General features: G+C 41.1%; 2 protein-coding genes across 2 annotated transcripts; one reads left to right on the forward strand and one right to left on the reverse strand.

Moving 5' to 3' along the window:
• Nucleotides 1–444: 444 nt before the first annotated feature.
• On the reverse strand, nt 445–12,102 carry snx1a (sorting nexin 1a). The gene is made up of 15 exons (XM_044125463.1): nt 11,971–12,102; nt 6,610–7,384; nt 6,371–6,492; nt 6,143–6,218; nt 6,013–6,056; nt 5,025–5,166; nt 4,647–4,725; nt 4,479–4,554; nt 4,237–4,350; nt 3,241–3,334; nt 2,953–3,158; nt 2,731–2,874; nt 2,411–2,491; nt 2,257–2,328; nt 445–1,339 (listed from the first exon to the last, which is right to left on the reverse strand). Exons 1-15 carry the CDS (start codon nt 12,097–12,099, stop codon nt 1,289–1,291), a joined length of 2,205 nt encoding a protein of 734 aa, XP_043981398.1. The 5' UTR covers nt 12,100–12,102; the 3' UTR covers nt 445–1,288.
• Nucleotides 12,103–12,466: 364 nt separating this feature from the next.
• sv2 (synaptic vesicle glycoprotein 2) lies at nt 12,467–22,496 on the forward strand. The gene is made up of 13 exons (XM_044125464.1): nt 12,467–12,596; nt 13,680–13,778; nt 14,657–14,818; nt 16,334–16,496; nt 17,253–17,374; nt 17,547–17,710; nt 17,796–17,876; nt 17,944–18,042; nt 18,231–18,319; nt 19,036–19,166; nt 20,007–20,102; nt 20,707–20,866; nt 20,968–22,496. The coding sequence occupies exons 1-13, from the start codon at nt 12,503–12,505 to the stop codon at nt 21,149–21,151; spliced, it is 1,644 nt and encodes a 547-aa protein (XP_043981399.1). The 5' UTR covers nt 12,467–12,502; the 3' UTR covers nt 21,152–22,496.
• Nucleotides 22,497–22,860: the final 364 nt, after the last annotated feature.

A 22,860-nucleotide genomic window follows, 5' to 3' on the forward strand; every position in this document is an offset into this window, starting at 1 on the left:
ACGATCGCCCGTTCCGTTTCACGGTAATGCTAAATAACTCGTGATTCATTCAGAAAAATATCCAACATTCTGTTTTTGATTCAAGCCCTGCTTCTCTACGAGTCTGCCACAAAAAAAAAAGAGAAAAACAAACAAACTTTACATCAACGTTCTGACGATGCAAACAGACACAACTCAAACTCCTGGAAAAATTACTTCTGCAAATATGGTTGAGTGTTAATTTAACCTGAAGAAGCAAATGACTGAATTTAAAGTAGAAAAATGTGGGTAAAAAAAAAAAAAAAAAAAATTTAAATTTAGATGCATCTTAATCATGTTTCCATCAGAGAAACTTCAGTTTGATGACGGTAACAGGTGGGAGCGAAAAACATTTGGTGTGAAAGAAAAAGCAAGAAGCAGAACAGAGATGTTTTACCATCAGCAGAGAAGAAAAAAAACATCAAATAAAAAAATGGTGGCAGCTTTTATTTGACACATCCGACTGGCTGTTTGGTAAAAGAGTCGATCATGAACTGTGACGTGAGAAACAGGCCCAGACATTCTCACCTGTTCCACATGTACTCAGCAAGTTTCCATTCAGGAAAACACATCAGGACCGTCTCTCTCTCTCTCTCTTTATTTTATTTTTTTTAACTAAGTGCAACAAAGCCTCTGCTCGGCTCACATCTGTGTACAAAATTCTCTCAAACTAGCATCGTTTCCAGGTAGAAAGGCACAGACATGATTTTTAACGACTCAAATTCCACCGGAAAACATGGAACCCACAAACCCGTGTCATTCCCCTCCCCACTGCTTCAACCTGTGAAGAAAAATAAACCGGCTAGAACTCGAGGAAGTTTATCCAGCAGCTAGAAGTGCTCAGAAAAGTTATTTAATCCCTTTTTTTTTCTTTTGAGTCATTATTAGAAGTGAGAAGCAGAGTGAGACTCTTGGCCACCTTCAGCTTCAGACTGGAAGGAGCTCCTCATCACCTGCAGAGGGCGCTACTGGGGGAAAAAAAAAAAAAAAAAAAAAAAATCACTGGGCTAAACTTTTCCTCTTTCCATCTTTTTAAACTCTTTGCTCTCGTAAGAAAATAGTGGAAAGATAAATGAAAATATACAGTTATTAATACAATAGAATACAGAGCTGTACGTTAAGGATGATTGTATTTAAAAAAAAAAACAACAAAGAAACATGTTGATTGTATCTCCCTTTTCAACGAGCATGTTTGTTTTCTTGCTTTAAAGGCAAAAGGAGGTAAAGTGTATAAAGAAGGCAGCCGGTTTGTTGGTCAGAGGGTCGGCCGTTAGGCGATGGCTTTCGCTTCAGGCAGGAACGCCTCCCAGTACTTGATCAGCTGGAGAAAAAAAACAACAAACACAAACGCATCAGTAGGTGCAAACCCTTAGAGTCGGCCATACGCCTTTCAGAACCTATTTTTGAGACTTTAATACATTTTGTCCCCCCATGTTGTTATGACGATTGTGTCAGGTTTAAGCAAGTCAAATATAAGACTTTTTAAGGCCACTTTGAATGAAATTTAAGACCAAATAACTAAATATTTGAAACAGTCGGGGGATCCGGCTGTATGACAATCAAGCAAAGCAGAAACTTCTGTCGTCTGCTTGTGGCTTTAGGAAACGGCTCCCTACAACCGTAACGCTGATGGTGCCGAGCTTAAAATGTAGTTTTATTTTCCACGGTATCATACGCCTAGAATCATGAGCGCTAGCAACAGAAGTGAGCTGGTGGTGAAAATGAATGTTGTCCAGCTAAATTGGAGCCAAGCTGGCTAATAGTTAGCTAATAGCAGCTAGTTGGCGGTAAAGATATCTGCACACAACTCAAACTTTTGCCTGACAGAGAAAACCTGTCAAAAAAAAGAGGATACATCAATAAGTAGTCCTACCACAATTAGACTTAAGACATGTTTAGGTAATTTAGGATCTGTCATTTTTAAATGGACCTTGGCAATAAAGACATGATGATAATTTTTTTAAGACATTTTAAGGCCTTAATTCTTTAAACGTATAAACTGGTGTGAATTTATTATAGTTTTCTCTTATCACTGTGAAAGATCTAAATTAAATAGGCACAGGAAGTGTGTTCAAAGGACTTAAATAAATATTAGCAGCAGTTTACAAATGCATTTTAAGCTGTGGGTGTAATTTTGCCCCCTTTTTTCATTGGAAGAAGTAAAAAAAAAAATAAAAAATTAAAAAAGTATACATTAAACTATTAATAAAATTAAAACTGAGTGAGTGACAGACTCACCTGCTGCTGAGACTGAAGCAGGGACTCCAGGTACACGATTATCTGTCTCTTGAAATTCTTGGTCTTTTCTTTCTGTTAGTGATAAAAACATAAAAATAAGACTACTTTACTTTTGTTTCACGTCAGAGAATTTGGAAAGACAGACGAGTCAGACCTCGAAGCGGACGACTTCCTTGCGTACAGTTGCAGAAACTCTGTCAAAGTCTCTCTCGTACTGAGTCACTTTGGCCTCCCACTGAGGAAAAACGACGACAGATTGAGTCTGATACACAATGATACTCAACAAAATCAAAATAATAACAATAACAGCCAGGATGTAGGGCTGGGCGATAAATCCATTTTAATTACATTTCATTTATAGAAACTTTTTTATTGTATTTTTTGTCATTCAACATTTCCTTTTTAGATAAAAATGGAAATCAGATCTGGTTTTATTGTCTTGCTGTATCGCCCAGCTCCAGCAGGGGGCGTTACCTCGGCGATCTCCTCCTTGGCCAGCTGCAGCTTGTCCGGCTTGTTGGCCCACAGCAGCTTGGCCTCCGTCTCCCTCTTCTTCTGCAGCATGGCCTGCGCGTCCTGCCAGCGCTGCCACGCCTTCATCCGCTGGTCGAAGGTTCCCTGCGAGGAGGCAGACGCTGTCAGAGTCACAGGCGCCTCTAAGCAGCGTTTCGTACCGTGACGGGTTTCCTGGCGCACCCTGACGGCTCCCAGCAGGCGGATGAAGTCTGCGATCATCTCGGCGAAGCTGAAGGTGTCGTTGGCGGCCTGGTCCTGGTGGAGCTGCTCCATCTTGTCCTCCACCTCGGCCAGCTGCGACAGGGCGCGGGACAGCGCCGTGTTGTCCTCGGCGCTGCCCAGCATGGCCGCGCTCTTGGCGAAGCTCGCCGTGTTCAGGGACAGCTCTGGAGGCGGGAAGCCACACGATCGAGTCACGGTTACACTCTGGAATCAGAGACTTGGGAAAAACAACAACAAAATCTTTACCTTTTCTGTGAACGACGAGCGACTCAACCAGAGCGTGGAGCTTCCTGAACTGCTGATCTGCAGACTCAACCTCCTGCAGCTTCTCCTCAAACCACTGCAGGGAAAAACAAACGAAACACCAGAGTTTTAACACTTTTCCCAATTCAAAATATACCTTATTGATCCCAAAGGGGTTTTAAATGTTTCTGTGAATCACATTAATTCAGGATTCTTCCGGGGGATTTAGATAGGGATGATTGTATGCAGGAAGGATCTTCTGTAGCAGTCTGTATTACAGCGAATCTGAAGAAGCCTCTGACTAAAGGCAGTCTCATAAAGAGGATGTTCACGGTTGTCCGCATTATTCTTGATTATGAACTTTTATCTGAATTCACTGAATGCACCTGTAAAGTGTATATTATCAGGATGTTTTTACAAATCTTGTTCTAGAAAAATGTCACTAGATCAGTGTGGGCCCTTTACGTCTCATTCCTCAATGCTGCATAAATACATGATGCATAATGACTGTGGATGCGCAGTATGTCAGCATAAACACTTTAAAAAAATATTGGTATCAGTCCAGTAAGTGAAACTGGGCCGATACCAACGTCTGATGTTCACTTCCACCTAGTTGCCGTTCGTGTTTCCCTTCCTGAAACATAAATGTCAACATGTGGTGTTGTATATATACATGCACTCACACCTCTAAAAACAACTTATTGGCCATAGCTTAAGATTAATATCGGCTAGTAGGAAGCAGTTTTCAGGTTGGCAAAGAAAATAATAATAAAAATCAATCAATGTTCAAATATTGAGAAGAGAAAAAAAGTTTTATCTTTACCCGCTAAAGCATTTGAGTTTAAAACACAAATATCAAACTATTTAACAACTGTTGGCTCTTCATTTTGTCCATGACTCTTCAGTTTGTACCATAAAGCAAACCTGATGGGATTTGCTCACTCAGAGGAAAACAAAGCGGCTCTGGATCAGGAGTGAACGTTTGCGGCATGAACTCACCACATCCGACTCGTTCATCTTGATGGTCATTTTACTGACGGCGTCTGATGCCTTGTTGAGCATCTTAAGGAAGCCGGCCCCGCTCAGCGCCTGGGTGCTGACGGCTCTGGGCAGCTGAGGAAACAAGTCACAACTTCATCAAAGCCCGAGACGGATAAGGAGAACCTTCTGAGCTAAAGACAAATCTCCGTCTCACGCAGGAACCAGATTGAAAAAAATTTTTAAATAAAGATGTTACTTACTTCCTCTTTCTCCAGAAACTCCCTGACATCAGGATCCTGCAGGAGCATTGGGTGAGACACTACTCTCTGGAGATACCTGTGGAAACCAGAAAACTCAACTTTCTGCTTTGCAAATTCAAAAAGAAAGAGTCTTGATAAAATATTAAATATTCAGTCAGACCGTCTTACCTTTCCAAAGCTCCTCTTCTCCTCTCCAGAAAGTCTGCCGACGATGAATCTTCTTTTCCCACCTTCATTTTTGTCATTCCTGAGCCAGAAAACAAGTATTCACGCCTCCAACCGCCCCACTGTTACAGCCACAACATGTCAATGCGACCAAACCCAACAGAAAACCAGAGGAATCACAGAGAGTCTTTACTCCATTCTACACATTTTGCAGCTGGACACAAAAAACGCATCTCGTTTTTATAGCAATTGGTGTTTCTGTAAAATTGTGATCGAATCATTTCACAGGTACGCACTATTCTGCTGGTCAGTGGCATCAAATGCCAATAAAATCATCTCTGAACACAGATCATTATCGACGGAGTGCAGGGTTAATGTTACCCAGGAGGTTTTTTTCCGGCGGCGGAGGAACGATCAATCCGCTTGGTCCGTGTTTTTCGGAAAGCTTCTCGTAGAGGCCGAGGAAGTCGCTGAAGCGTCGCCTCACCGTAAACGTTTTGTTGCGGAACATCGGCAGAGAGGTCTGGGGAAAGAAAAAACCCACAAGATTTTATTACTGGTAAATACATCACTGTAGAAATCTGTGTTTCTATGACAACAGTTTATCAAGCGTTTTCCTCTTAGCATGATCCCCTTAGATTGAAAGAGAGAAAATTTCACCTCCGATCCGCGGGCTCTTGGCTCATATTTTCACCGATGACCACATTTACGCTAATCGGCAGAGCTAATTTTAGCCAACTTTGAAAACATTTAGCACACTCACCTTACCCCAAATAAATTTTTCCACGTAATTTTTAAAGCGCTAATATACTTGGCTGTTTTGTAAAGTTTCAGCTGAAACAAAGTTCAACGTTAATTATTGACTCTTAAGAATTGTTCAAGTAGTTCTATGTTTACATCCACGCTCTTACTTTGAATTGGGTGAGCACTGTCTATGCAGAAGCTGTGTTTCTCCTCACAGTGTTTAATCTCTACCCAGAATGCAACAGCTAAACAGTTTAAAATCTACTGATGTCCTGCATTCTTTCTGACCAAAACCCTGCTGTGGTGAATTAGGCTAAATTAACAACAAGAGTTCGCAAACTACACAAAAGAAAGAATAAGCAAAAAGTCTGTTTAAAAAATATTCATGCATCACTTTCTGTTGAGATGGGTGTGCAGTAACACGTTTTAACCAGAAGAGGGCGATATAACATGCCATTGACAACATGGTTTACTTCCACTAAACACCATATTGCTATAGCGCTTTAGCAGAACTAATATCTATGATAATCTCTCTAGGGTTAGCGCAGCCAGCTTGCTAGCGCAGCCAGCTTGCTAGCGCAGCCAGCTCGTTAGCTGGCTGTGTCCGCCGCAGCTTGTTTCTTACCTGTGTTGATACTTTATAAGCCATGTAGGCGTTCATGCCGTCCCCTAGAGGAAAACAAGAAGAAAAATCAAACTGTCTGCTAAATCAAAGGATTTGTCGAGCTTCGTTGAAAGAAACAAATGCTCCTCACCTATTTTTTCAGGGTCTTTAACAGAGACATAAACGTCAAACTTATCTTCAAGTTCCTCTTCCTCCTCTTCTTCCAGCTGAAACAAATTTTAGACGAGAAGAGTGAAACCTCGTCCCAGCTGCTTCTTCCTCCAAGAGGACGCAGGGCCAAGAAGAGATTCCAGACGGATTTGTCGTCCGTTTAGAAGATTTGTAGGACTTTAAGTAAGTAAATAAAGGTTGTGTGTACCTCTTCCACGGCGACAGACTGTGGTTTGGCGAGGCTGGCTGAGGCGGACGCAGGCGGTTTGGTCGTCGCGTCTTTCCTTCTCTCGCTCCTTGGACTGTCCAGGGAAAGCTCCACTGTGGCTTCTGTCGGACGAAGAGAGAAAGCAGACGTAAAAACTAGGCTGACGTTTTGTCTTTACACATTTACCGGGACAAAAAAATAAAAAAATAAATAAATAAATAAATCAACAGTCTGCCCACCTGAAAATATATCAGAGTCCTCTTCTGGAGGGATTCCGTTGGTTTTGGAGTTGACCGCTCTGGCGTTTGGCACCGTGCCGACCGCCTCCTCGGTGAAGTCGTGTGCAGGTTCTCCAGCTGAAGCGGGGACTGATTTCTCCTTCTGTTCCTTACCGGCGGCTTTCTTTGAGACGGCGCCCAGCGGCTCGCCGAACAGGTCCTCGTCGGCGTCGCCGAAGAGGCTCTTCTGAGGCTGCTTGGCAGGTTTGGTAGATGGGGCTCCGGTGAAAATGTCGCTTCCCTCGTCGTCGAAGAGGTCGACCACCGCGCCGCCGGGTTGCTGGGCGTCGGACGTGGCGGTGGCCGGCAGACAGCTCAGGAGATACTCCATGTGGTCGGTGACCTTGGCACTGGCAGGTGGCTGCTGCGAGCCGCCGAGGTCCATGACTGGAGCGGCAGAAGTCGCTTCCTGTTCAGAGGCACTTCTCGTTTCTCCATCGGCGAGTAAATCTGTTGCGCCATGGCTTGTTTCACCCTTATCCACCGCCGCTGCTTCCACCGTAACATCCACTTCCTTTCTTTGTGCTGCTGCTTTACTTCCCAGAAGGTCAACAAACTCATCCAATTCCTCGGCAGACGCCTCACCCGCTGCGTCATTCGTCAGGTCCTCGAAAAGCTCAGAGGAGGGTTTGTTTGTCGAGCTGCTGAGGGGCTCAATCAAAGGGTTACGCATGAGGTCAGCGAACTCGCTGCGAGGTGGTGATGGGCTCTCCGTTTTGGCCATGGGCGTATTGGCCTGAGACAAAGGAGAGGCATTGTTATCCACTAATCAAGTTTATACAGACATCAGTTTTGGAAAGTCGGGATTTTTTGCCCTCCAGTCGTCGTGTTTCCATATGTCGGAGCGACGCCGGTGTTCTGTCAGGTCAGCATATGATGACAGTGTGTGTGGTTTTATTTAATCCGCAACGTGGAATCATGACGTTGATCGTCACACACTGTCATTAACAGCCGTATGACATCCTGACTTGGTGGTTAACTAGTCAGACCATCATCAAGTGAGGCGAGTTTTACACGGCCGTGTTTTGTAGTTGAACTCCAGCTGCAGCTAGTTCTGCTTTAAATGCACTTTAAAACCACAACAATGCGACCAGATATCACTGAAAACAATTTATTGACTCATTTTTGTCGTAACTTGTGCGTAGGCTGAACTGATAACTCCTCTGAAGGTCGGACTTCTTAACGCACAGGCGTGAATACTCACTGCATGTATGCTGCTCTGACGGCGTGTGATGATCTGATAGAACAGCCGAGGGCCGCCATCTTGTTTTAGACGAGTGTTTTACGGCTTCTGCTTACTTTGATGTTGAGTTCAGATCAACTCTACTATGGATCATTATGACGGTTGATTTTTTAGTTACAACAATAGAGTTGTAATATTACCAGAATAAAGTAGAAATTTTATAAGAACTCGCACACAAAAAAGAATAATAATAATAAAAAAATGTCCTGAGTGCGCTCTGATGTTATACGTCAGTTTTATGACCAACACTTGAGACAACAAAATCTTTCTACACGTCAGCAACAAATTATTATCAGTAGCAGGACTTGGACACATTGTTCACACGACTGTTTCAATTTCTAAGGAAAACGGACGGTGTTGGTCACATCACATCCTGATGACTATCAAATCTTTTTCTTTTCATTAAAAATTACTTTTTTTGTAATCTTAAGACTTTTTTTCCTGGTAAAATTGTGTCTTTTCTTTTGCTAATATTAACAAAATTTCTCGCAGTTTGGCTCTGATGCTGCGTTGTACAACTAATAGAAGGGATGACTGAAATAAAAGCCACTTTTTGGAAATATATGCTCTCATTTGTAATTTATTTTTTTAAAAAGAAACCAAGAAAAAATAAGTAAAGAAATTCAATCAGAAATTAAATCTAGTCTGAAAAAAATCTGATTTTTTTTAAAGCCATGTGACCCAGTCCTAGGCATTATTATTATTTTGCAATTTACCATTAAAATCAATTTAGAATATAAAAAAAAGGAATATTAAGCACATTCCACCCGTCATGCTTTAATCATTTATTCACTGTATTATTCTGCTACAGAACAGCACAAAGTGGAGCGTAATTGTGGAACGGAAAAATTATGCATTGAACTTTCATCTTTTTAAAGTGCAGCATTTTCACCATTACTTTGACTGGGACACTAAATCTACATAATCTGCAAATGAAGTCCCTCGACTTAAAGTTCTGGCTTCTCTGAACACTGAGAGTAACTTCACTGACAGAAGAAACGGCTTCATTTCAGCAAAAATGACTGACACACACACACACACACAGTTTATATGACTGTGAAACTTCTTGTTTTCACACAGGGTGTGTTGCTCTAATATTACTTTCCTTTTGCTGAAGCATTTGAAGGCCAAGCGAAGCTTCAGTAAACAGTAGATATTGTTACTGGGAGACCTTTACCCTGTATACATTACCTACTGGAAGTACCGGTAATGGTTTATGCTGGAAAAAACCCACATCAGATGTAGATTTGTAGAAGTTACTTGTTTATTTATTTACACTTTGAAATCCCTAAATTTACACATCGCTAGTGAAATTTGGCCTAAATCAAATTTCACTTTTGGCAATAAATGACTTAGGATTGCATTTTAAGAAGTTGACGACATGACTAAATTTCTGTCTGTCTGGTTGCATCATATTTAAATGTTAAATCAGGTGTTATTTTCACAGTACACTTCTTTTTTAACCAAATACTGTTTTAATCCTAAGCGAGCGATTTCTTGGATGGATGCTTTTTACTTTTACTTGCGTACATTTACGTTGAAGTAATGCTACTCTAAAGCCAAGTTCTTGGAGTGGACAAATACGACACAAATCAGATTTTATTTGCCCATACCCGATGTTTTCTTGGAAGTCTGAACGACCCAATTTCAATCTTTTCACAGAAAACAAACAAACAAAAAACTAGTAGAAAACCTAGCTTAACAGACTTCACTTCAGGTTTGAAGTTGAGATAATGTTTATGAAACTACCCTGCTTTAAATTACTCCACAACTTTATGTCTGAACTGTTGTGTCTCTACAGGACAGGCGTGTTCATACTGAGGCTGTGTTGGTCTCCAATGATGGATTTGGGGACTTTTGAAGGCAGCTGGTTTTACTGGATTTTATTTAGCAGCATCAGCATAAAAGCGTCTGAACACAATCGCATGACATGAGATTTTTCAAGTCAAAGTTCAGACAGTAAATATACTTTGGAAGCTGTGGCAAGGCTTGTAAAACTGATATTTATCCAATCTCAGCCTGAGATACTTTGCAAAAAGTTTCACAGTCTGTGTAAAGCTGGCAGAGGTGGCCCATAAAAAGGAAGCTGGAACCGCAGTGAAAGTTGGTTCTATGATGTAATAACGCATCCCAATAAAACATTCAAATGTTTGAGGCTGCAGTAAAATAGACCATTAAAAAAAGTTTTTAACCTAATGGACATTTAGAGGTTGGGTTGAGAAACAACCGTCACAAAAATCTACAGCAACTACATGAATTTTAACTTTAAAAAAATGTATATACAAAGGTTCTGGCCAGAACCTTTGTATATACATGTTTCCGGTACGCCAGTAAATCTGACGTACAAACGACATTTGCAAAAACCAGCAATGGACGACAAATTTGCTTCTTTTGACCCACTGGAGCTTAATGTCGGCTTCAAAAAAACGTTCTTATGGGACTTTGGAAAAGACTACTGTAGTGTTTAAGGTGTGCTAAAAGGTGTCAGTGAAGCCATTCTAGCATCTCAATGCTAAAGCGTTGGACAAGGAGAGACATCCCAGCCACAGTCCACATTTCTAAAGAAGCTCCATGAATGATTATTGATGCTTATTGATTTAAGTTTTTTTTTTATGTTTGCATTTTTAAGTCTTTATAGTTGGTGCTCAAATATTAATCTTACAATAACACATAATTATTAAGTGATATTTTCAAATTTCCCGTCAACTATAAACATTTTTAACTCTAAAACACAACGAGCCGCTAGATGAACGACTGCCGGTTGCCCCAACCACCGGGTTTAGCAAGTATTCTGGGGGAAACCTTGCAAAAAGAAATATTTTTTGTTGTCGAGCTCACATGTCTATTTATTCTATAATTAAGCAGCAAAACGGGTTTTTAAATTGAAAGTTTATTTCTGTCAATACATGGTTTATGATTAGAATGCAATTAATTTTGATTAATTAGAGACTCTGCAATTAACTTGATTAAAAGTCTTAATCCCACCATTACTTTTAATAAACTGTAAACACGTGCAATGTGATGTTCGGTTTTTTTGGGGGGAAATGTCTGACATTTTAGGCAGCTGCAGACAGGAAATAAATAATAAAATAAAATAAAATAAAAAAACACAAGAAAGAAACCATAGTATGTGCTCCTGGAAAACTGGGTGTAGTTGCAAATAATTCTCCTGTTAAGCAACGCTGATTAAATCGTTCAACCACAAGGATGTTTCCTTCTAATGCCTGGTTTAGCCCAGGATAGATTGTCTCCGTGTGCAAACAGGATTTCTGCTAACTGAAACATCCAAAAATGCTGACTGATGTCCTCCCTGCAACGATGAGTCAAACTCTGGGAGTGGAGAGAAAGGAAAAAGAGAGAAGAAGAAGAAAAATCACTGGCAGCAACTTTCCAGCTTCTCCTCTGAACTTTGACTGAAAACATCCGGGTTCTGACCATGTGACCGCAGCGTCCTCACATGACAGGAGGAAGCGTGAGACGGTTTTACAATCCTACCCTGCAAACTGAATTTTTTTCTACAAATATTCAAATAAAAGGTCTCAGAAAAACATCAGACAGGGAAGCACAGTCTGTTCAGACCGATAGCTAACTTTACCCACGCACGGGTAAAACCGCACACCCGAACATCAAGTTTACTCCAAGTTCACTTTGGATAGTGGAAGTAGCTGTGAATACTTTCAATTATTATTATTTTTTTATTTTATTTTTTTTTTAAAAGCTATATATCAGTAACCACACAGGACGTTCAGCGTGAGTTAGCACGCTGTTCAAATCACGGATAATATGTAACTTCTAGAAAGAAGTAGCCGTTTTAAACTTCATGCAACTACAAGCTGTCTGAAGGCTGAGCTCATGCATCGAGCATTAAAATGAAATTACCATGACAGCTACGAGTTTAATATCAGCGGAGAGTGATGCGTGTTAACTTTAATGTTTCCAGAAGGACTGAGTAGATAAATGTCGGTCAGCATCGACTAAAACTTTTCCTGAAAGCCTCCCTCTGTTAGCTCCCACTGGTTACCTCCCTGTTGATATCAGCTAGCCTTATCGCAACGAGCGTCAGCTCTAAAGAAACATACCGCGCTCATGAAAAGTTCATCCCCGTCGTCCTCGTCGCTGTCTCGGCCTCTGACTACCTCGGAGTCCAGAGCATCTTGGTCCTCGGAATCCGGGAACGGAGGAGGACTGCGCTCTGAGCTGGTCGCCATCTTCGCTCGCTCTCGCTCTCTTTTTTTTTCCTTCTTTAAACCCGAAGTGGAGGTAACGCTACCTCCTCTGCGTCCACGAAGCGTTTAATTGCTTGTGTGTCGCCCGAGAGTTAGCCGCTAACACCGAGGCCAGAGCACCGGCTGTGCTTCTACTTCAGCCCGCTGTCTGTCGCTTAGCCACACCGAGCAGGAGGAGCAGAGACGCGGCGCTCAGGACGTGTAAACCGCCGCTGCCTTTTACTTCCTGGTCCCCCGCCTCCTCCTCCTCCTCCTTCTTCTTCTCGGGTTAGCTTCAGCGTTACCCAAGCTAGGCTCAGGTGTCATGGGACCCACACACAGCTGCAGCTAAAGCTAATCAATCCACCCACGTAGCCACGGAGACCACAAGCTGTCGGAGGGCAGAATGTCCCGTAACAATAATGGAGAAGATAAGGAGACGCGAAGGCCGCTTCTCAGCGGGAATCAGCTGGATCCAACCGAGCCGGACTCTGATGAAGGTAAAAGCGAACCAGAGGCTCCATCACTTCATTAAACTTTAACAAGGGGAGGAGAAGAGGGGCAATCACAGCTTTATAGAAACAAACAAACAAATATTAGTCTACATTTCTATTCTTAAATAATGTCTAATGAATGAGGCTCTGTTCTGTAAGAGGTGACCAGAGGATTGGAGGAACTTGTTGATAACTTGCAAGTTCATGTTTTCATATACGAGCTGACTGTTGATAATTAAAATACATGTTCGATACAACTTTTGCAGTACCGATACGAAAGTAACATTACAGCTTTCAGTGTTGGCCGATACAGATATTGATCATAGGTTATATCATCAAGAATTATATTCTTTCATTACATAATTTGGAATAGTTAGCAAAAGCTTGATCATGTGATATTAACCGAACAGGGAACAACTGACACATTTATTATTAACCAATAGGTCTGTGTGCAGGATACAAGCACTGCTGGGGCAGAGTGCTCAAATCGGACATTTTAAATGCAGACCACTGTAGTCTGATATTCATTTCTTTTTCTTTTCTTTTTGTGGCTGATGTCAATATTTGATTGTGACTCCCTCACTAGTGATTTTAGGATTGATATCGTGCCTGTTTTGGCACAGGTTTATATGTCACACATGTAAACATTATTTTATTGTTGTAAATCCTTAATAATAAATGCACAAGAAATTGGCATACTTTTTCTTATTTTTGGCTTGTCAAGTTATTTTTTTATTATGAGAAATGCATTTGATTATATTTCTTTTGTTATTGTTGTCCATTACAGTGGACAAATCTTGCAAAAATAAGTCCTACAAACTAAAGTATTGCACAGTGTGTCTATTTTCAGAATCATCTTTATTTGCTCTCAATTAAGACATTTTAAATGTAGATGTATAACAAAAGGGAAAATTTAAAAATAAAAACAAACTTTTTTTCTTTCTTGTAAATGTGTGTGAAATTAACACTCTGTAGTCCTCACCTAAAATCTAAACAGTCAGTTAGATTGTTCAATCTGATCATTTGTAGGTTTTATTTTCCACACATCAATGGAAAGGGAGGAAAAAATTGTGTTTTGCTGATTTACAGGTGAGGTGATTTTCGACAGAAGGTCATCAGCCATCTCCGATGAATCTGGAGGGAGCACAACAAAAAGACTCACTTATGAGGAGGCGGTTGAAGAAGCAGGTCATTTTTCCTCCTCTCTTTACGCATCCTGTCGCTGCGACACTCAGAACTGCTGTCTTGTCTGAGTGCCAAGAAGAATCACAGCAGTTTTACTAACACAAGTGGAGCGTTGCAGCTTCCACCACTGGACCGAACCCCATCGAAAACCTCTTGGTTCTTCCACCAAACGTTGATTTCTGAACTCTTCCCGAGTTAAAACATTCGTATTGTTGTTTCTAAAGTATTATGAACTTGTTCTCTTTGCATTATTTCAGGCCTGAAAGCACTGCGTTTTTATAGTTATTTTGACCATTTCTCATCTTCTGCAAATGAATACTAAAGATTTGCTTGGAATTTCGGAGACAAGTTGTCAGTAGTTCATAGGATAAAAAAAAACAATGTTCGTTTTACTCAAACATGTACCTATAAAAAGTAAAAACAAAGATACTGATCATTTTCAGTGGTCTCTCTGTAGAGCTATATATATATATATATATATATATATATATATATATATATATATATATATATATATATATATATATATATATATACACCTTATAAATCTGCCTCTGCAGAAAGAGAGAGAAAAGAATCATTTGTGTTCATAATAAGCAACCACCAAAACATTAGTTTTTTGTGAAATGTCATACAGAGTCACAATAAATGCTGCATTAATGTGACTCTTGTACATCTAGCGTACTATTGGACGCGAGAGGCGTTTGTTAAATTTGAGTAAGTGGTTCCGCTCGGATCTGACCCCTTATTTGTGTAACACAGACATGTTTGCTGACTGTGTGGATCTTGAACCAGTGAAGCCTTTTATGGCTGCTGGATGAGGCTTTATTGGCTGACGTCTCTCTGTGCTTGTTCCCTGTTCGCTCTGGTTCTGCTCTCAGGTTTTGGTCTGTTCCACTGGCTCCTGCTGGCCGTGTGCGGCTGGGCCAACGCCAGCGACGCCGTGGAGATCCTCTGCGTGTCTTTTCTGCTGCCGACGGCGCGCTGCGATCTGCTGCTGAGCTCCTCGGACATGGGCCTGCTCACCGCCAGCATTTTCCTCGGTGAAGCACCGAATAAATCCAACAATCGTCGGATTGTTTAACAGTCCGAACGGCTGCTTCGGACACTGCTTTGTTTTGATGAGCGCTGTATGAAGATCTCGCTGAACAAACAGACCGAAGCTCGTTTCTGAACTCAGCAGGGGCTTTATTTATTGTTTGAATTGTGCAACACATGTTGCAAAGCTCTGCTCTTGTTTGAACGTCGTTTTTCATTAACTTCCAGCTGCTGCCCGCAGTGGGAATGTTTGGAAATTTGCTTAAGTTTTTTTTTTACCAAATTACCATTTTCCCAAGGGAACTAAACTACATTTTCCACTTGTATTGAACAATCTATAAAAAAGTACCCAAAACAACCCCTCTTCCTATATAACATATGAATCTTTAATAAACGTGCACACAGATCAATACTTGCATGATATTCACTGTTAAATTTAATAAAGTTAAGCCCTTTTCTAAGTCTTAATATATAATAGAGGAGAAAAGGAGAATACCTAATCAACGTTCTGCTGCGCAGGATGATCTGAAAATTGATCATAGATGGATTGTGTCGGACATTTAATTACAGAACAGAAAGCGTGTTCCTCATACAAGATTCAAAGAATATTTTAAGTCAGTAAAACGTCCTTGCAGCTAAAATCTCTGAGAAAAACCGTCAGCTCGATTAGAAAACCTTCAAAAGTAGCTCACAGGAAGCAGAAAGTCCCAAATCTAAATGTAAGAAATCTTTGATATTCTTCTTCAGGCAGCAGTGAAAGTTTGAGCATGGACCAACAGAGGTTTTACGTAGTAATGTAATTTCTGCAGTGTACTTCTACGTGTTTTAGCAACATTGCTTCTGAGAGTTACAGTAACGTCACTTAGTGCAACTCATCTTTTATTTGTTTGTTTCGTTTCAGGGAAATATACCCTGTCCAGTGGTGGGCACTGCTAACTTATGAGTCAGTAGCGCTAACCTTAAAGCGCTAATCACAAACACTACAGCACTACACCAACGCTGTATTTGGTGGAAGCTAATGCTAACATGTTCACTTCGATTCAGATTGTACCTGCTGTCTTTACCCATTTCAAAATGAGAACATTGAATATTATTAACCGTCGAGCAATTCTTAACAGTCAAGAACCAAAACTTAAAACAAGATGTGAAACTTTATTCAACTGAAAATTTGTAAAACAGCCAAGTAAATTAGCTCTTTAGAATTTATACTGAAAAAATTGTTTTGCGGAAGCTAAGTGTGCTAAGTGTTTTCAAAGTTAACAAAAGTGCTAATTGAGAAATTAGCTCTGCTAACAACACATTAGCATGGAAGTTTGCCCACCGCTAACCGTATCTTTTTAGATTTGTCTGAAAACAATCCTGAAGAAAGAAGAGGGGTGACCAATTTTTACTAGTTTCTTTTAAATGTTCAAGTAAATCAAATTTGCTAAGAAAAAGGAAATCAATTTCGAAATTGGCAGCAACACACAGACCTGTCGTTGATTTTTAACTGTAGCACTGTAATGTTTTTATGTTCGTAGGAATGATGGTTGGCGGCTACATGTGGGGATACCTGGCTGACAAAAGGGGGCGCCGTAAGGTGTTGGTGGTGTCGCTGACCGTAAATGGGCTGTTCGGAGGGCTGGCCAGCGCAGCTCCGTGGTTCTGGCTCTTCCTGCTGCTGCGGTTCATCAGTGGCATCGGGTGAGCACAGGATTCACTTGAGACGTGAACGAAGTCCGGTCTATTCGTCAGGGTTCAAACGCCTGAAACGTTTTCAGCAGATCCATTTTTGTATTCTGGCTGCCTTTGGCCTTCTTTTAAGCACCTCACTGATATCAAAAATAGCTCCCTTTGAGTCGTCTCTCAGTAACAACTGCCACACCGAAGAGTGGTGACCTGTGACATGTTCACTGATTGGGCAACTATTGGATTTGTGCGTTTTTGATCCACAACGCTATGTCTTGTTGCATCTCTTGGACTTTATGAAGAAATTTTGAGACAGAAAGGGAACAGAAAGGGGTCAAGTCAGGCATCATACCAATATTTGGAAATAACACAATGGCACTCCAGAACAGCAGGGGGCGTTACTTCCTACGCTGACCTTGGTCTCACGGTTGTCGTTTTCAATATTTTTAAATCCTTATTGATTCAGATCAGACTAGCATCAAATAAGATGAATCCACTAAACATTTATTTATTAGCCTAATATAATGTAGATGTCAAAAGACAAAAACATGAAACAATGGCTAAGATGAAATAGCGCCCCCAGCTGTTCTGGAGTGCAATTCCGCCATTTTGAAATGTTTTCCCCAGCCAGATTTACCTGGACATTTTCTTGGAAAAGTAAAACCGCAGTAAAACTGTTTGAAGCTCCATATTTACCCTTGTGTCCATTGTTTATTTTATTATTATTTATTTATTTATTTTTTATGTATTGTCTTATGTTCTGCTCCGTAGGGTGGGTGGTTCCATCCCCGTCATCTTTTCCTACTTCTCAGAGTTCATGCCCCGGCTGAGGAGAGGAGCCATGATCAGCGCTCTGGCCACCTTCTGGATGGCAGGAAACATCCTGGCTGCAGGTGGGAACAATAAACTGGACAGGGGCCAAAAAACAAAATTTAAAAAAATGGATTCAGCAGGAAAAAAAGAAAACATACACCTATTAAAGATGGCTGTTTTCCATCTGAAACGGCTAAAACAGTACTTTAATGGATATATAGTGGAATGAGAGTGAGGTATTTGTTTTTGTAGGTCTGGCCTGGCTAGTGATTCCCAGAACCTGGGCCCGTTTCTCTCTGGGAACGTTAGACTTCCAGAGCTGGAGACTGTTTGTGGTGCTATGCTCGGTTCCCAGCATCTCCTCCGCCGTCCTCTTCAAGCTGCTCATGCCCGAGAGCCCAAAGTTCCTCATGGAGGTAACCGGGAGGGCGGGCGAATGTTCGCCGACGCTTCTCCTTCAGAAGAGGCCTTTTGACTCTCATTGCTGGGTTTGTTTTCCAGGCGGGTCGGGCAGAAGAGGCAATCCGTGTCTTCAGGCTGATGTTTGAGATGAACATGAAGGGAACAGAAAAGGCTTTTCCGGTACGCAGCTTTAGCTTTGTAGCGTAGCTTATCACTGCGAGCTAACTCTCTCTCTCTCTTTTTGAAGGAATTTGCTTTGCGTACAAACTCCAAGCCAGGAGGGGAATTCAGAGAGATCGAATCTGGCGATCCAAAGAGAAAACATCTCATGAGTGTTTTGAAAGAGGTAATGTTTAATTACGGGGAATCAGAATAGAAGGGGTTGGAAAAAAGATTAATTAGTTTAAAAAATGTAATTTCCCATCTTTACAGTGAAGTCCTAATTTGTGAAACATGGAAATATTTATCCTAAGAATATTTTGTTCACTTTATCTGTTACTGTTATTTATTTTATTATATTCATCGAACTCGCAGGGCTTGCTTCCCATCAAACAGATGTTCAGCGGCTCTATCAAAGCCCGCAGTATCGTTCTGCTTATCATCTTCTACTGCATCTCGTTTGGGTGAGTTCAGGTCTTCTCTCCGCCAGGGTGTCTGCGCATCCTTAAGAGGTCTCAGATTCATGTATGTAAAATTAAGGCCTTTAAAATGTATTAAGTTTGTTTTAAAAACGTAAGTTGGCCTTAAATACATCAATTACAAGTCTTAAATTTTGTAGTGGCAAAATTAAATCTCGTATATTCTGTGTAGAGACTTTTCTGTCAGGCTAAAGTTTGAGTCGCTCGTTTTGTGACTCAAGGTGGTTGAGGGTACCGCTAATTAGCTGCTAATGCGTGTTGCTTTTTTGTGTGTCTTTTATGAGTGAGTGTAAATTTAATGTGCGATTTACATTTGTACATTTCTGTCGCGATACAGGTCTTAAATTAAATTCACGATGGTCTTAAAAAGTCTTAAATTTGAGTTTGAGGGTTTGAGAAGCCCCACTCCGTCCTGAGCTTCCTTCATGGGGTTTTTATGCATCTCCAGAGTGAATAAAACACACATGGGAACAACCTTCTCTGCTGATTCACAGAATCTTCAGCTGGCCACTGCATTACTACTAACCAAAGCAAGAGATAACACTCTGAGGGTTTTTTTTTAATTTATCTGCTGCAGCCAGATAACGGCAAATGCTAAGCTAAAAGATGCTCCTTTGATCACACCAAAGCGTGATTATTAACAATGGCTGACTCCATGCCGTTTCACTTGCCTCACTTCTACCATGTCTTGTTTTGTGTAGGTACTATGGGCTGTGGATGTGGTTCCCAGAGCTTTTCGCTCGAGTTGAGAGCAGCGGCGGCTCTCCCTGCGCCAACGTCTCTGTGCCGTCTGCGCTCAACAACCAAAGCTGTTACCCGGTCAAGACAGCAGGTGGGCTGTTGCAGCGGGAATTTGACTTTTCCTGGAGACTCAAATCGGCTTATTTTGCTTTATAGCAGAGTAGCAGACCGCTCTGTAAAATGTTCATCAGAGAGACAGTCCGGTGGCTGGTTTTTGTAAAATAAAAAATGGTGATCTGAAGGTGAAAGTCTAAATGCTTTGTGTCCAGCATGTGAGAGATCTGCAGAGATGTTTGGTCAGATTTCTTTTTTGCTCTGCTAGATGAAATGGTGACGGAGAGGAATATTTCTCCAAACTACTCTGGTTATCTAAGAAGTCTTGTTCTCTGATCTGTGGGGGGAAAAAAACAGATTTTAGAAACCTTGCTCCATAATTAGGCAGAAAAGCCCACTTTTAGACCATTGAGCTATTTGTCTCCAATGTTTATTTTATGGACAACTGATGAACTCATTTAGGTTTCCTGCAGATTTTGAATTACAGAGAATGAGCTGGGAGTTGTTTTTTTTTTGTTGGTTTGTTTGTTCATAATTTCAACTACTCCAGTTTTCCAACCAATCCTGCAACAATTCTCAAAACACACACACACACACACAAAAGAAAAAACGGTCTGTCTGGAGCATTTGTTAGGAATTGTCAAACTCAAATGGCAGAGCATAAACAGGCCGTTAGACGTATTTGTGTTGATCTCTGTAAGTCAAAGTTAAACTTTAGAACTGTAAAGTCGCCTAAGGCAGCTGGAGAGAGCTGAGAGAAAGAATTTACCATAAGCGTGGTTTTAAAAGGCGGATGTAATAGTTGCTGTTTTGCAGATAAGTCGGATTCTCCTCTTTCCTTTCTGATCTTCTCACTCTCGCTTCCTCTTCCTCGCAGTCTACATGGAGGGCTTCATCATTGCTGCGTCGAACCTGCCAGGCAATATCTTCACCATCCTCATCATGGACAGCACTGGCGGAAAGACCCTGCTGTGTGAGTTTGGTTTTTATTAGACCGTTTGCCTCTTTATAAGGAAATCCTGTCGGCCAGCTTTAACAGCTTTCTCTTAAACTGTCTTGCTTTTTGCTTCAGTCACCTTGCTCTGTATCATCTGACTTCCTAGCAGCAGGATGTCTGTGCATCCTTCAAAAGTATTAATTTTGTGTGTCTAAAATTAAGTCCTTTAAATACGTTACTCAAAGGTTTAAAATTTTGTTGTGTCAGGGTTATTTAATCTTGTATATTGTATGATCATGTGGTTTAGGCTGCCGCTAAATAGCTGCTAATATACCCTTGCTAGCTTGCTGGCTTTTTTGCAGCTATCATAGGTAAGTGTAAATTTGTTGCCAGTTGCCTTGACAACCCGTATGATGTCAGATGCATTCTGGGCGAAATGGTTCGGCACAGAAAACAGCCGGCGCTACTACTGCTACTAGCAATAATCTAAGAGCAGCAACTCTTTGTTCCTCAATAGCTTTCCTTTCTTTAGCACATTTCCGTTGTGATGCAGGTCTTAAATTTAAGTCATAATGGTCTTAAAAAGTCTTAATTTTGAGTTGGTGAAACCGAACCTCTCCTTGTTTGGTCCGGGACTCAGCCTGCAGCCTGATCGTGTCCAGTCTGAGCGTCTTCCTCATCTACGTGGTCCAGACCAAAGTCCAGAGTCTGGGTCTGTCCTGCATCTTTAGCGGGGTCTCTGTGATCGCCTGGAACGCTCTGGACGTGGTGGGAACCGAGCTCTACCCGACCCAGCTACGGTAACCCCGGCTCAGAAACATTCAAACTCCACCGACTGCAGCGGATGTTTTCCACATGGTTTCAGCCAACACTTCTCCTCTTCCACCTCCTCCCTCCCCAGGTCCTCGGCCTTGGGTTTTTTCACTGGAGTGGGCCGAGTGGCGGCCATCATGGGGAACGTGGCCTTCGGGAAGCTGGTGGACTCCAGCTGCACCGTTCCCATCATGCTGGTGTCGGCTCTGCTGCTGACAGGAGGCCTGGTGGCTCTTCTGCTCCCACAAACCAGGCAGACGGAGCTCACCTGATCGCTGACTTTGGTTTTTAGAAACTCAAACAAAGCTCTTAAAGTTCTCCAGACCCAAACGAATCTGGTGTGTCTGTTGCCTTCAGACAATTCTCTGTGCCTTTTATATTCGGGCTCATTTGCCAAAAAGCAAGAGAAACTATGTGATATGTGGTGAGCTCCTGAGAGTAGAGACCCACCAATCAGAGTTCTGCTGCAGATATAAATAGACTTATGCTGGTTTACTCAGCTGACAGTCTTTACTGTTGTTATTTTGTGAACCAGAATAGTTTGGTGACCTCTGCCCTGTGGTGCCGTACATTTCCAAATCCAGATTGTTCCAGAATTGATAGAAGTTTATAGCTCAACAGGATGGTAATGTTGGTGTTCTCTACTCAGCCTTCCTGTTATCTTCGAAAAGTTTTGCTCTCTTCCCTTCTCTCAACCTAGAGGAGCCAAAGAAACCAAGTTCTTTTTAAACAGATTCCTACTTTATTTGAATTTGTTTTACTGGTGCTGAAAAATAGCTTTTAGTTTTATTCACATGGAAACAACTTCCACACCAGAGAGAGCTGCTGTTGCTGTTGCTGATCGGAAATAAAAATCTGATTTTTGAGCTGCCAACTGGCTGGTCTCCAGTTGGTGACCCAATGAAGCTGAAATTTGTGCATAATTTTATATACAAACACCAACTTTTGAAGATGATTCAGGGATTACATATGTGTTTGTTTTTGTCACTTAAACATTGTAAAGAATGTATGATTAGTTTACGTGTCACTTTTGTGGTTTTTAGGGGAATATTCCACATTGATGTTTTACTACAGCATTCTTTGAATGTAACATGGAGCTAGAAAGTTGCATGTTACACAAGCTGGTTGTTATTAAATGTCAGAGCCTTGCTAATTTACAAGATGCCTCTTATTAACGTTCAGTGAAGTAACCAAAACAATCCTGTTGCTGTTAGACTTTTAAAGTGCTCTTTTATAAATCTATGTATATGTATTTATGTCTATGCAGTTGAATTCACTAAGTGTCTTTTGTTGAACAAAATCAAATGAAGAGAAATACATTAATATAAATAATCGTTGAGTTAACGTCAAGCAGTTTGATCTGACAATACAATATCAGATCCATTATTCTCCAAAATTGCTCTTTTTTTAAAACTGATATGTAAATAATTTGATTAGAGATGATTGAAATACTGATTTAATTGGTAAACATTTTGTTCAACTTATTAAACCAGATGTGCTGGAAGAAGTCAGTTTCAACAACAGTTGCCACTGTGAGGCAGCGTTTCTTTCAGCTTTCAATGTTCTCCAATGACAATCACTTACTACATTCCAAAAATAAAAGTACACTGACTGAAAGTTTGGGTCTGATACTTTTTTTTTTTTTAAAGTAAAACATCTCCTGTTTCTCCATCAAGTTTACTCAGAAAGTCTGTAAAGTTTTCAAATGCTGACTTCGAGATCCAATATGGCAGCGCCTCTCATCAACAGCTATGGGGAAAATACCTTTGTTTACTTTTTGACTTTGCAGCTGCATCACTTAATCGTTTTATCAGAAGTGGGGGACAGAAGTATTGAACAGAGCGACTGAAATGGTTTTCCAAAGTTGTTTTTTATTCATGGTTTCTACTTGTTTTGAGATAAAATAGGTAGCTTAGAAACCAACTCGCCTCTCTCCTGATGTGTGGATCAAATTACCGACTTTGCCTGAATTCACACGATT

This window comes from Gambusia affinis, linkage group LG08 (assembly GCF_019740435.1).
Source record: "Gambusia affinis linkage group LG08, SWU_Gaff_1.0, whole genome shotgun sequence".
NCBI classification, from domain to species: domain Eukaryota; kingdom Metazoa; phylum Chordata; class Actinopteri; order Cyprinodontiformes; family Poeciliidae; genus Gambusia; species Gambusia affinis.